This window comes from Salmo salar, chromosome 16, assembly GCF_965601325.2.
Source record: "Salmo salar chromosome 16, fSalSal1, whole genome shotgun sequence".
NCBI classification, from domain to species: Eukaryota; Metazoa; Chordata; class Actinopteri; order Salmoniformes; family Salmonidae; genus Salmo; species Salmo salar.
Genome location: NC_138306.1, coordinates 57,265,679 through 57,279,867, shown reverse-complemented (window position 1 = coordinate 57,279,867; position 14,189 = coordinate 57,265,679). Strand labels below are relative to the sequence as shown.

Sequence of the window (14,189 nt, the reverse complement as noted above, 5' to 3'; positions counted from 1 at the left end):
CTTCTTGATCCTAATCAGTCAGGTTTCAAGACTGGGCATTCAACTGAGACTGCTCTTCTCTGTGTCACGGAGGCTCTCCGCACTGCTAAAGCTAACTCTCTCTCCTCTGCTCTCATCCTTCTAGACCTATCTGCTGCCTTTGATACCGTGAACCATCAGATCCTCCTCTCCACCCTCTCCGAGCTGGGCATCTCCGGCGCCGCCCACGCTTGGATTGCGTCCTACCTGACAGGTCGCTCCTACCAGGTGGCGTGGCGAGAATCTGTCTCCGCACCACGTGCTCTCACCACTGGTGTCCCCCAGGGCTCTGTTCTTGGCCCACTCCTATTCTCGCTATACACCAAGTCACTTGGCTCTGCCATATCCTCACATGGTCTCTCATATCATTGCTATGCAGATGACACACAATTAATCTTCTCCTTTCCCCCTTCTGACAACCAGGTGGCGAATCGCATCTCTGCATGTCTGGCAGACATATCAGTGTGGATGACGGATCACCACCTCAAGCTGAACCTCGGCAAGACGGAGCTGCTCTTCCTCCCGGGGAAGGACTGCCCGTTCCATGATCTCGCCATCACGGTTGACAACTCCCTTGTGTCCTCCTCCCAGAGTGCTAAGAGCCTTGGCGTGACCCTGGACAACACCCTGTCGTTCTCCACCAACATCAAGGCGGTGACCCGATCCTGTAGGTTCATGCTCTACAACATTCGCAGAGTACGACCCTGCCTCACACAGGAAGCGGCGCAGGTCCTAATCCAGGCACTTGTCATCTCCCGTCTGGATTATTGCAACTCGCTGTTGGCTGGGCTCCCTGCCTGTGCCATTAAACCCCTACAACTCATCCAGAACGCCGCAGCCCGTCTGGTGTTCAACCTTCCCAAGTTCTCTCACGTCACCCCGCTCCTCCGCTCTCTCCACTGGCTTCCAGTCGAAGCTCGCATCCGCTACAAGACCATGGTGCTTGCCTACGGAGCTGTGAGGGGAACGGCACCTCCGTACCTTCAGGCTCTGATCAGGCCCTACACCCAAACAAGGGCACTCCGTTCATCCACCTCTGGCCTGCTCGCCTCCCTACCTCTGAGGAAGCACAGTTCCCGCTCAGCCCAGTCAAAACTGTTCGCTGCTCTGGCACCCCAATGGTGGAACAAGCTCCCTCACGACGCCAGGACAGCGGAGTCAATCACCACCTTCCGGAGACACCTGAAACCCCACCTCTTCAAGGAATACCTGGGATAGGATAAAGTAATCCTTCTAACCCCCCCTTAAAAGATTTAGATGCACTATTGTAAAGTCGTTGTTCCACTGGATATTATAAGGTGAATGCACCAATTTGTAAGTCGCTCTGGATAAGAGCGTCTGCTAAATGACTTAAATGTAAATGTAACAGGTTCAGGGAACAGGATCGAAAACCAGAAAATAATACAATTATTAGAAGAACAGAACCTGAAACAAAGGTGATCTATACTGTTCCTGAGCAGAACCCGAAACAAAGGTGATCTATACTGTTCCAGAACAGAACCCGAAACAAAGGTGATCTATACTGTTCCTGAGCAGAACCCGAAACAAAGGTGATCTATACTGTTCCAGAACAGAACCTGAAACAAAGGTGATCTATACTGTTCCAGAACAGAACTGTTATTTTTTAAAGCATGGGAACGTGCTTCCCTGTGGCTCAGTTGGTAGAGCATGGTGTGTGCAACGCCAGGGTTGTGGGTTTGATTCCCACGGGAGGCCAGTACAAAAAAAAAAAAAAACTGCATGAAATGGTATGAAATGTATGTATTCACTACTGTAAGTTGCTCTGGATAAGAGCATCTGCTAAATGACTAAAATGTAAAAAATGATTAAGAACTTTCCTGCCATTTTTTTTTCTCCAGTCCCACAAAAATTCCAGAAACTTATTCCAGCATCTGCCTGCCAGCTGGAAATCTTTGCCAATGGATGTGGTGTAGGCTACCTGCCCTTCCCCCTCTGAAGTATAGGTTACTGATGACATTAGAAGCGCGGTTCATAAATTAGGGAGAGATGTTTAATGAGAGAAGAATGGATAAACTTTTTCAATGCTAGTTAAGGATACTATAGTTATCACGTTTCACATTGGATTTACTAATTAGAAAAAGGTAAGAACTGTTTTTAATTCTAGTGCTGCTCTGCACACACACGCTTGTTAGCTAGCTAGCTAATGTTTGCCTTGACCCAACTCGGAAGTTCAAAGATATTCAAAGTTTCTCCACAGAAGCCTCTCCTAAAAAGGAACAGAAAGGAACGATATAAACAAGTACTATTTTTTGGTTCGAACAGGGTCAGAACTTTATTTTGCTGACCAGAACAGTGGAACAGAATGAAAAAAATAAACAATTGCTAAATAAAGTTGTTCCAAACCCTGGTTACTACTGATACTGAATGATATTAACTAAAGAATCTACTAGTTCAACTAAAGAATCTACTAGATCAACTAAAGAATCTACCAGTTTAAAGAATCTACTAGATCAACTAAAGAATCTACTAGTTTAAAGAATCTACCAGATCAACTAAAGAATCTACTAGATCAACTAAAGAATCTACTAGTTCAACTAAAGAATCTACTAGTTTAAAGAATCTACCAGATCAACTAAATAATCTACTAGTTTAAAGAATCTACTAGATCAACTAAAGAATCTACTAGTTCAACTAAAGAATCTACTAGATCAACTAAATAATCTACTAGTTTAAAGAATCTACTAGTTTAAAGAATCTACTAGTTTAAAGAATCTACTAGTTCAACTAAATAATCTACTAGTTTAACTAAATAATCTACTAGATCAACTAAAGAATCTACTAGTTTAAAGAATCTACTAGTTTAAAGAATCTACTAGTTTAAAGAATCTACCAGGTCAACTAAAGAATCTACTAGTTTAAAGAATCTAAAGAATCTACTAGTTTAAAGAATCTACTAGTTTAAAGAATCTACCAGGTCAACTAAAGAATCTACTAGTTTAAAGAATCTACCAGTTTAAAGAATCTACCAGGTCAACTAAAGAATCTACTAGTTTAAAGAATCTACTAGATCAACTAAAGAATCTACTAGTTTAAAGAATCTACTAGATCAACTAAATAATCTACTAGTTTTAAGAATCTACTAGATCAACTAAATAATCTACTAGTTTAAAGAATCTACTAGTTTAACTAAAGAAACTACTAGTTCAACTAAAGAATCTACTAAAGAATCTACTAGATCAACTAAAATAATCTACTATTTTCACTTAAATACATCAAGCAAACGCCAGTGTGGCCTTGGATCCATCCATTGCACTTCTCGATATGTGAAACAGAACAATTCAGTTCGGACCCAAGCTAGCGGACTCCTAGCCTCATAGTACCATTCTGATCTTGACAATGGAAGCTCAGATCAGGATCAAGATGCAAGCTAGCAGACTTCACCAGTACCCATCAATCAACAGTCAATGGAGTCAATGGTGAGACAAACCTCTTAAATAATTAGTCCCCTTATTTAGGGGACTTTGAACAGGTCTGGACCGGTTCTGACCTACATTTTTGTGTACAGAGCACTACATCAACTCCCATACACTCCGTGAAAGCGCTTCAGCTGAGATGCAGTATGTACAGTCGTGGCCAAAAGTTTTGAGAATGACACAAATATTAATTTTCACAAAGTCTGCTGCCTCAGTTTGTATGATGGCAATTTGCATATACTCCAGAATGTTATGAAGAGTGATCAGATGAATTGCAATTAATTGCAAAGTCCCTCTTTGCCATGCAAATGAACTGAATCCCCCAAAAAAAACATTTCCACTGCATTTCAGCCCTGCCACAAAAGGACCAGCTGACATCATGTCAGTAATTCTCTCGTTAACATAGGTATGAGTGTTGAAGAGGACAAGGCTGGAGATCACTCTGTCATGCTGATTGAGTTCGAATAACAGACTGGAAGCTTCAAAAGGAGGGTGGTGCTTGGAATCATTGTTCTTCCTCTGTCATCCATGGTTACCTGCAAGGAAACACGTGCCGTCATTATTGCTTCCCAGGCAAGGATATTGCTGCCAGTAAGATTGCACCTAAATCAACCATTTATCGGAACATCAATAACTTCAAGGAGAGCTGTTAAATTGTTGTGAAGAAGGCTTCAGGGCGTCCAAGAAAGTCCAGCAAGTGCCAAGACCGTCTCCTAAAGTTGATTCAGCTGCGGGATCGGGGCACCACCAGTACAGAGCTTGCTCAGGAATGGCAGCAGGCAGGTGTGAGTGCATCTGCACGCACAGTGAGGCGAAGACTTTTGGAGGATGGCCTGGTGTCAAGAAGGGCAGCAAAGAAGCCACTTATCTCCAGGAAAAACATCAGGGTCCGACTGATATTCTGCAAAAGGTACAGGGATTGGACAGCTGAGGACTAGGGTAAAGTCATTTTCTCTGATGAATCCCCTTTCCGATTGTTTGGTGCATCCGGAAAAAAGCTTGTCCGGAGAAGACAAGGTGAGCACTACCATCAGTCCTGTGTCATGCCAACAGTAAAGCATCCTGAGACCATTCATGTGTGGGGTTGCTTCTCAGCCAAGGGAGTGGGCTCACTCACAATTTTGCCTAAGAACACAGCCTTGAATAAAGAATGGTACCAACACTTCCTCCGAGAGCAACTTCTCCCAACCATCCAGGAACAGTTTGGTGATGAAACAATGCCTTTTCCAGCATGATGGAGCACCTTGCCATAAGGCAAAAGTGATAACTAAGTGGCTCGGGGAACAAAACATCGATATTTTGGGTCCATGGCCAGGAAACTCCCCAGACCTTAATCCCATTGAGAACTTGTGGTCAATCCTCAAGATTTTAAAATAGTTAGAGATCTGTCTGCCCCCTAAATGCATTTAAATCCGTTTTAAAATGTTTTTGGCAGGTGGACAAACAAAAACCCATAAATTCTGACAAACTCCAAGCATTAATTATGCAAGAATGGGCTGCCATCAGTCAGGATGTGGCCCAGAAGTTAATTGACAGCATGCCAGGGCGGATTGCAGAGGTCTTGAAAAAGAAGGGTCAAAACTGTAAATATTGACTCTTTGCATCAACTTCATGTAATTGTCAATAAAAGCCTTTGACACTTATGAAATCCTTGTAATTATACCTCACTATTCCATAGTAACATCTGACAAAAAATATCTAAAGACACTGAGGCAGCAGACTTTGTGAAAATTAATATTTGTGTCATTCAAAACTTTTGGCCACGACTGTACAGTACAGTATATCCACATATGAGACGAGAATTGCAAAATGAAAACATTATTAAAGTGACAAGTGTTCCGTTATTAAAATGGCCAATGATTTTGATTTTGAGTCTTATAGGGCAGCAGCGTCTAATGTGCTGCAGGCATTTGAATAGCGTCTCAGAGGACGCTGGGCAGGAAATGCTCTATCATCAGTTTTATGAAATGGTGCCAATTTTGTACTGGCTCTAGGTATGTTCATATTTATTTTACAGGTATAAGTAAGGTAAATTATTATAAGTCATTTATAATTTGATTGTTACCATATTAATTTAAATCTCTAGCATTTAAATCATTTCAAGCCCTATTCCCCCACTTTTGTTGAATGAGGGAAAAATATAATTTTTCATATTTAAAAAAAAAAAATCATATTTGTCCTCAAAAGTGACTACTACGAAATAACCTTTGGCATTAAAGTCAGCAGGCATTTGCATGGCATCTCTGCGGTCGCTCAGGCATAACTTTCTCGGGTCGTCAGTGATATGTAGTGGTGCCAAAATGTGTAAAAATCTGTCACTAAATATGATCATATCTGTTTTAGTAAGGAAGGAAAAAAATCTAATAGTTAGGCATTTTATAATTTGACTGTTAAATTTAAAAAAGGTGCAATAGCCAGGAATCACTCTGCTATTTCCTGATTGCAAAAAATTCAAATAGTTTGCCTAATTTCAGTTTATTGTGATAAAACAAAAACAATGCATAGTGTAGAGAATCATTGTACCCTCTAAACCGCTGAGAAATACAGTATATTGTCAATAGCCTAAAATATTTTAGTTATTTTCAGCTGTTTGAAGCTAGTGTACAAAACCTAACGTACAAGATTCCAAAACTAAACTTATGGGGAAGCATAGAAATAGGGAACATAGAACAGATCTACCGCTTCTTAGACTTGCTTTCATTGAGAATGACAGATCTATAACACAGTTTTCTACGTGAATTTGGTCTGGTCGTCCAAAAAGTGACATATTGCAGCTTTAAACAATTATTTCAAATAATTCCCCAACTTTTGTTGAATAGAAACAACGACATATGTTATATTTCATTCGTACTATGTACAAATATGAGTGAATACACATCAGCAATTTCTACCGGAAAGGTGAAATGGCAATCTCCAGAAAAATAATTACTTTTGGGTAGGTCTATTTAGGGGGAAATCTATATTGAGGTTTATTATTTACACTTCAACAAACTCAACAGAATGTCATGGTGAAACAGTGAGGAAGAGGGTGGTGTGTGTGTGTGTGTGTGTGTGTGTGTGTGTGTGTGTGTGTGTGTGTGTGTGTGTGTGTGTGTGTGTGTGTGTGTGTGTGTGTGTGTGTGTGTGTGTACATTTAAACTCAGTTTCTCACAATTTCTGACAGCAAAGCACACCCACAGCATGATGCTGCCACCCCCGTGCTTCACGGTTGGGATGGTGTTCTTCAGCTTGCAAGCCTCCCCCTTTTTCCTCCAAACATAACGATGGTCATTATGGTCAAACAGTTCTATTTTTATTTAATCAGACCAGAGGACATTTCTCCAAAATGTACGATCTTTGTCCCCATGTGCAGTTGCAAACCGTAGTCTGGCTTTTTTATGGTGGTTTTGGAGCAGTGGCTTCTTCCTTGCTGAGCGGCCTTTCAGGTTATGTCGATATAGGACTCGTTTTACTGTGGATATAGATACTTTTGTACCTGTTTCCTCCAGCATCTTCACAAGGTCCTTTGCTGTTGTTCTGGGATTGATTGTTCTGGGATTGACTCAAATGATGTCAATTAGCCTATCAGAAGCTTCTAAAGCCATGACATCATTTTCTGGAATTTTCCAAGCTGTTTAAAGGCACAGTCAACTTAGTGTATGTAAACTTCTGACCCACTGGAATTGTGATACAGTGAATTACAAGTGAAATAATCTGTATGTAAACAATTGTTGGAAAAATGACTTGTGTCATGCACAAAGTAGATGTCCTAATCGACTTACCAAAACTATAGTTTGTTAACAAGAAATTTGTGGAGTGGTTGAAAAACGAGTTTTAATGACTCCAACCTAAGTGTATGTAAACTTCCGACTTCAACTGTATGTCATAACATCAACATTGGGACTTTCGTCTTTAGTTGTCTATTGTTCCTCAAGCAAGGGGGGTGGGGGACGGATGACGTCACCGGGTCCCATCAGACCAAGTCTTTGAATGCCCTTCTCCAGGGTTCCCCAGCTGGCAGCCTGCAGTTGCTTTTATTTGTCCCCCCAAGTATTCTGAGCAAAAAATAAATAAATAAATAATAATAATAATAATAAACTTTTCATTGTTGGACATAGAAGAATGTAAAAACACCAGAAAATCAGCTCCACGTGATTTTATAATGTAAGAAATCTGTTCCTGAGCAGGCGTATTTCCACGCATTATATAGAGACGTGATCGAAACAAGGTTTGAAATGATTATATTTTAGTCTAACATTATATCTGTTTGGGCTTCTTGCGGTCAATTTGCCATCAACAAATGATTTGTAATTATGTTCCTTGGTTCCTGTTGATAATCTCAGTCCTTGAGTAAGGAAGTCAAATGTTAGATTTCCTCAGAGGCCTAGGTCACAAGATGTTGCACTAATTTCTCTTTGCCTGAATTCTTTTTTTGTTGTTGTGATGAATTAACATTCCTCCCTTATCATTTTTTGTTTTATTAAAACTAGTTGTCATCACATATAGTGTGCAGGGGTGCTTAGGCGTTCTGACAGTTTGACCATTAAACATGTTTCTACATAATAAACACTGTGGGGTTTCTCTAAAACACACGCACAAAACTCCCTTTCCCCATAAAGATTAATGTCTCAGATGGTTTAATATCTTTGCCTCCCAGCTTCTGTGAAACCGTTTTAATGCTGACATACTGTATATTCACCCTGAGCTTTCACATCGGAGAAGAGGGCCATGTTCAGCATGAAGAAAACATTTTTGAAAAGTAGTGAGAGAACAGGGAGACGCCATCTGTATATAGTCTGATAAGAAAACAGATTTTCGGTTTACAGCCACAGCCAGTTGTATGGATCATATCGCTGTTTATGAGGGTTTTGAGTCTATAGGGCAGTGATGGTAGTAAATGATGTGTCAGTGTTTGTTTCATTTGTCATTTTGTGGCTTTCAATGAAGCGTTCCCTAAGACACTCGGAAGTGGAAGGGTCCCGACGCTGCCAGCACACAAACAGTAATCAGACCTGTTTACCTCTTCATCCACTACGTTTTGTCATACAGACATGACACACACACACACCACATTCCTGCTGTAAGCACCTGGGGTTTGAGCTGGACCACCTGGTCTGGGTGTGTGTGTGTGTGTGTGTGTGTGTGTGTGTGTGTGTGTGTGTGTGTGTTGTCATAACATGTACCATAGGGTTTAGGATTTGCAATAACGGCCAATCCACAGAACTAATCTGTATCTAAAGGGACTTACAGCAGTCCTACCCTGTTCCCTGTGAGAACCCTGAAAGAATCTCAGGCTCACAGTAGATTTTGAGTTCCTGTGTTCCTGAGTTCCTGTGTTCCTGAGTTCCTGTGTTCCTGAGTTCCTGTGTTCCTGTGTTCCTGAGTTCCTGTGTTCCTGAGATTCTGTGTTCCTGAGTTCCTGTGTTCCTGAGTTCCTGTGTTCCTGAGTTTCTGAGTTCCTGTGTTCCTGAGAGTCTGACAGTCCTTCTCAATACCAACTCCTCTCTGTATCATATATCAGACACAAGCATCAGAGGGTCAGTTTACATTGTTACAACACGTACACAATGACAAGTTGTACTGTAAGCTGCCGATGCTGGCTGTAGAGAACAGCTCTGATGATAAATTATAATTCCATAGGAAACATCCGTGGTGGTGTTAATACGGTCTCACACATTCAACTTATTTATACTTTAGTTATTTTCTGAATTACATTCAAGCATCGTTCCACTTTTCTCAAATGTACGCCATGAAAAACACATCACACCACCAGCCTGCAAATGTTGACATGTGGTATGATGGATGCAATGTACTGGTTTTCTCCATAGCCTATAGTATGATGGATGCAATGTACTGGTTTTCTCCATAGCCTATAGCATGATGGATGCAATGTACTGGTTTTTTCCATAGCCTATAGTATGATGGATGCAATGCACTGGTTTTCTCCATAGCCTATAGTATGATGGATGCAATGTACTGGTTTTCTCCATAGCCTATAGCATGATGGATGCAATGTACTGGTTTTCTCCATAGCCTATAGTATGATGGATGCAATGTACTGGTTTTCTCCATAGCCTATAGTATGATGGATGCAATGTACTGGTTTTCTCCATAGCCTATAGCATGATGGATGCAATGTACTGGTTTTCTCCATAGCCTATAGTATGATGGATGCAATGTACTGGTTTTCTCCATAGCCTATAGTATGATGGATGCAATGTACTGGTTTTCTCCATAGCCTATAGTATGATGGATGCAATGTACTGGTTTTCTCCATAGCCTATAGTCCTCGTTAAAAGTCTGAAACTGAGATTCATCAGACCAAGACAATGTTTTTAACAATTCTCCATTGTCCAAGTGTTTTTTTATTCCTTAGCCCACTGCCACTGTAGTTTCTTGTCTTTGTTTAGTGTTTTTTGCTGAAAGAAGCAGAAATCGAAGGTCGTTGGCTATCACACCCAATTTGCGTCAAGGTACGGACGACTTGTGCATTCTTTGAGCACCAATTTGCACTGGACTGTCACAGTTGATTAATTGTAAGCCTGTCTAGTTGCTCTGCACAATTTGTCAGCCTGCTTTGTCCTCTTTCATCAATGACACGTTTTCGACCACTGGCCTGCCGCTGCTGGCTGGATGTCGTTCGGGTGGTGGACCATTCTTGATTCACATGGGAAACTGTTTGAGCGTTAAAACCCCAGCAGCGTTGCAGTTCTTGACACGCAAACCGGTGCGCCTGGTACCATACACCGTTCAAAGACACTTAAATATTTTGTCTTGCCCATTCACCCTCTGAATGGTACACATACACAAACCATGTCTCACGGCTTAAAAATCCTTCTTTAACCATGTCTCCTCCTCCTTCATCTACACTGATTGAAGTGGCTTTAACAGGTGACATCAATAAGGGATCATAGCTTTCACCTGGATTCACCTGGTCAGTCTATGTCATGGAAAGAGGCATTCCTAATGTTCTGTCCACTCAGTGTATTTGTTAATATTGCAGACTCAATGAGTCATGGAACCATTTCTTTGTTCTCTCTTTCTATGAAATCAGTCTTACTACAGTCTGCTGCAGGTTTGGAAATACTTAGTTTCAGTATGACTAACTGAATTTATGCAAGTTACCCTGGCAATACAAAAAGGAGAACCCTCAAATTCATTTCTTTATCCTTTTTCAGTGACTAGCTACGTCGGAAACTCTAATGAATTCAGACGTTGATGTAAAAGTGTCTGGCTCAGAAAAAAAAACTACGTTTAAGGTTTTATCTATAATGGGCTTAAAAAGTGTAGATAAAAGAAGAAGAAAGACGACATCCCATGTTTGATATATTATCATCAGATGGAAGGGATCGGAATGTTCAATAAGTTATACAGCCAATAGCCTGGCGAGCCTAGTCCATAATATTTGGATATTCATGTTATTACGCACCAAAAAAAAAAAAATGGGGTAGTAAAATTCTAGATCACCTCTTGTGACAGCCTACGACACAAATGGCGACCTATTCCCTATATAGTACGCTACTTTTGACTAGGGTTCATGTCCCAAATGGAACTCTATACCTTACATAATGTAGTGCACTTCGTTTGACCAGAGCCCTATGGGCACACAAATGGAACCCTATTCCCTACATAGTGCACTTCGTTTGACCAGAGCCCTATGGGCACACAAATGGAACCCTATTCCCTACATAGTGCACTTCGTTTGACCAGAGCCCTAGTCAAAAGTAGTGCGTTTTATATATATATATATTTATTTATTTTTTTACCTTCATTTAACTAGGCAAGTCAGTTAAGAACAATGTCATATTTTACAATGACGGTCTATTATGCAAGGATTAGGATGCTATTTGGGACAGAGCCACAATGTTATGTCAGAGCAGATGTTGGGACATCAGTCATTAACACCATTTAGTGGTCACAGATAGCAACCACACACAAACACATGTTGTAGATCATAGATACCCACAAACATAGTTTTGACAAAACACAAGAGCGCTCACATACACACACCTTCCAGTCTCGGGCTCGGTAATTAACCATATTTATGTCAAATAGACCAGAGAGAGAGAGAGAGAGAGAAGACATTCCAGGAATTGCTGTTTCCAGGTACTGAAGCAATATTCTGCCCCAGGCAGAAAGAAATTCTGAACAATCCACCCACTGGGCACAGACGTCAATTCAGCGTCTATTTCAAGTTGGTTCTACGTCATTTCATTGACGTGGAAACAACGTTTGATTCATCCAGTGGTTCCCTGTGGGCAGGTATAACACTAGCCAACATAAATCTAGATTACATCATTAGTATTTTACTATTCTAGTTATGACCTGTTTTTTTAACATAGAAATTATAGGTATTTGATGCATTTTCTTGCTTGATCATTGTGACCTACAAAATTGTCCTTAAATCCTCTTAAGGATCCGGCCTTTTTTTTCATTTTTTTTTGTTGCCTAAAAGGACATACCCAAATTTAACTGCCTGTAGTTCAGGCCCTGAAGCAAGGATATGCATATTCTTGGTACCATTTGAAAGGAAACACTTTGATGTTTGTGGAAATGTGAAATGAATGTAGGAGAATATAACACAATAGATCTGGTAAAAGATAATACAAAGAAAAAAAACAAATGTTTTTTTGTATACCATCTTTAAAACGCAAGAGAAAGGCCATAATGTATTATTCCAGCCCAGGTGCAATTTAGATTTTGGCCATTAGATGGCAGCAGTGTATGTGCAAAGTTTTAGACTGATCCAATGAATCATTGCATTTCTGTTACATTTTTTTTTAATCAAGACTGCCCAAATGTGCCTATTTGGTTTATTAATAACTTTAATTTCATAACTGTGCACTCTCCTCAAACAATAGCATGGTATTATTTCACTGTAATAGCTACTGTAAATTGGACAGTGCAGTTAGATTAACAAGAATTTAAGCTTTCTGCTCATAACAGATATGTATATGTCCTGGGAAATGTTCTTGTTACTTACAACCTCATGCTAATCACATTAGCCTACGTTAGCTCAACCGTCCCGTGGGTGGGACACCGATCTGTAAACAGGGAGATCCTTAAGAGGTGTTATAAGGAATGTGAAATGATTTGTAGTTTTACTTTTGATACTTATGCAGAGGTGGAAAAAGTACTCAATTGTCATACTTGAGTAAAAGTACAGATACCTTAATTAATATAAAATGGTTCAAGTAAAAGTGAAAGTCACCCAGTAAAATACTACTTGAGTAAAAGTCTAAAAGTATCAGATTTAAATGTACTTAAGTACAGTGGTGGAAAAACGACAAAATTGTCATACTTGAGTAAAAGTAAATGCTATACATCAAATTCCTTATATAAATCACACAAGTCGGCACAATTCCCTTTTTTATCAACAAAATTGACAGCCAGGGGAACACTGCAACACTCAGACATAATTTGCAGATAGCCAGGGGAACACTCCAACATTCAGACATTATTTACAAAAGGAAGCATTTCTGTTTAGTGAGTCCTCCAGATCAGAGGCAGTAGGAATGACCAGGGACGTTCTCTTGATAAGTGTGTGGATTGGACCATTTTCCCGTCCTGCTAAGCATTGAAAATGTAACAACTACTTTTGGGTGTCAGGGAAAATGTATGGTTTAATTTTCTTTAGGAATGTAGTGAAGTAAAAGTAGTCAAAAAATATAAATAGTAAAGTACAAATACCCCAAAAACTACTTAAGTAGTACATTAAACAATTTTTAATTAAGTACTTTACAGCACTGTACTTATGTACATTTAAAACCAAATACTTTTAGACTTTTACTCAAGTAGTATTTTACTGGGTGACTTTCACTTTTACTTGAGTCATTTTCAATTAAGGTATTTTTTACTTTTACTCAAGTATGACAATTGGGTACTTTTTCCACCACTGTCCAAAACGTTGGACTCAAGCCATCATCAGTGTAAATGGTCGACACACAAACCTGGCTTCTACTTCAAGGATAATCGCATATCACATGATCAAGCAAGAAAATACATCAAATACCATTATAAACGGGGGGGGTTTGAGCCCTGATTGGCTGAAAGCTGTGGTATATCAGACCATATACCATGGGTATGATTAAAAAGGACTATTTACCGTTTAAATGACTTTGGTAACCAGTTCATAATAGCGATAAGGCACCTCTGGGATTGGTGGTAAACGACCGATATACCACGGCTATGGGCTGTATCCAGGCACTCCGCGTTGCATCGTGCTTAAGAACAGCCAAATCCCAGAGGTGCCTTATTGCTTAATTATATCATTTCTGTGGTAAAAAAAACCCACCAACTACGGAAGTTAATTGTAAATACTTCCTGGCTCAACATCGGTACCTGAGTGTGACAGCATGGGCCGAACGTTGCTATTAAAAGATTTTATAAAGTTGCCATTACAATTCAAATCAAAGGTGTGCACTGGGAAAATCTCTTAAGACATTTTTGAATAAGTTTGTTTAGGTACATTTCTCTCTTCAAAATCAACAACAACTCCAAAAACATTTACATCCTAATCATACTACAGTATGAATATCTCTAATACATGAATGAATAATAAAAACATACCTTGATATTGCTGAACACTGATCTTGGTTTCTTCATATCCTTGACATAAATCTCCATTTTCTGTGAAGACTAAAGGTATCCGGATAAGAGAGAGAGAGAGAGTCCAGTCTAGTAGAACTCAGCTGTTGAGAGTTTGGGGGGAAATGAGTGAGTCTCTCCGTGTTGGAGTCAGAGGGGATAATATCTCTC

The 14,189-nt window shown here is 40.0% G+C and overlaps 1 protein-coding gene across 1 annotated transcript in view; it reads right to left on the bottom strand.

Moving 5' to 3' along the window:
* LOC106574123 (solute carrier organic anion transporter family member 2A1) overlaps positions 1–14,189 on the bottom strand; it is a 69,268-nt gene extending 55,079 nt beyond the window's left edge. The window contains exon 1 of the mRNA XM_082962794.1: positions 14,001–14,189. Coding sequence (XP_082818920.1) covers positions 14,001–14,057 — 57 coding nt within the window. The 5' untranslated portion in view covers positions 14,058–14,189. The remainder of the gene's footprint in view (positions 1–14,000) is intronic.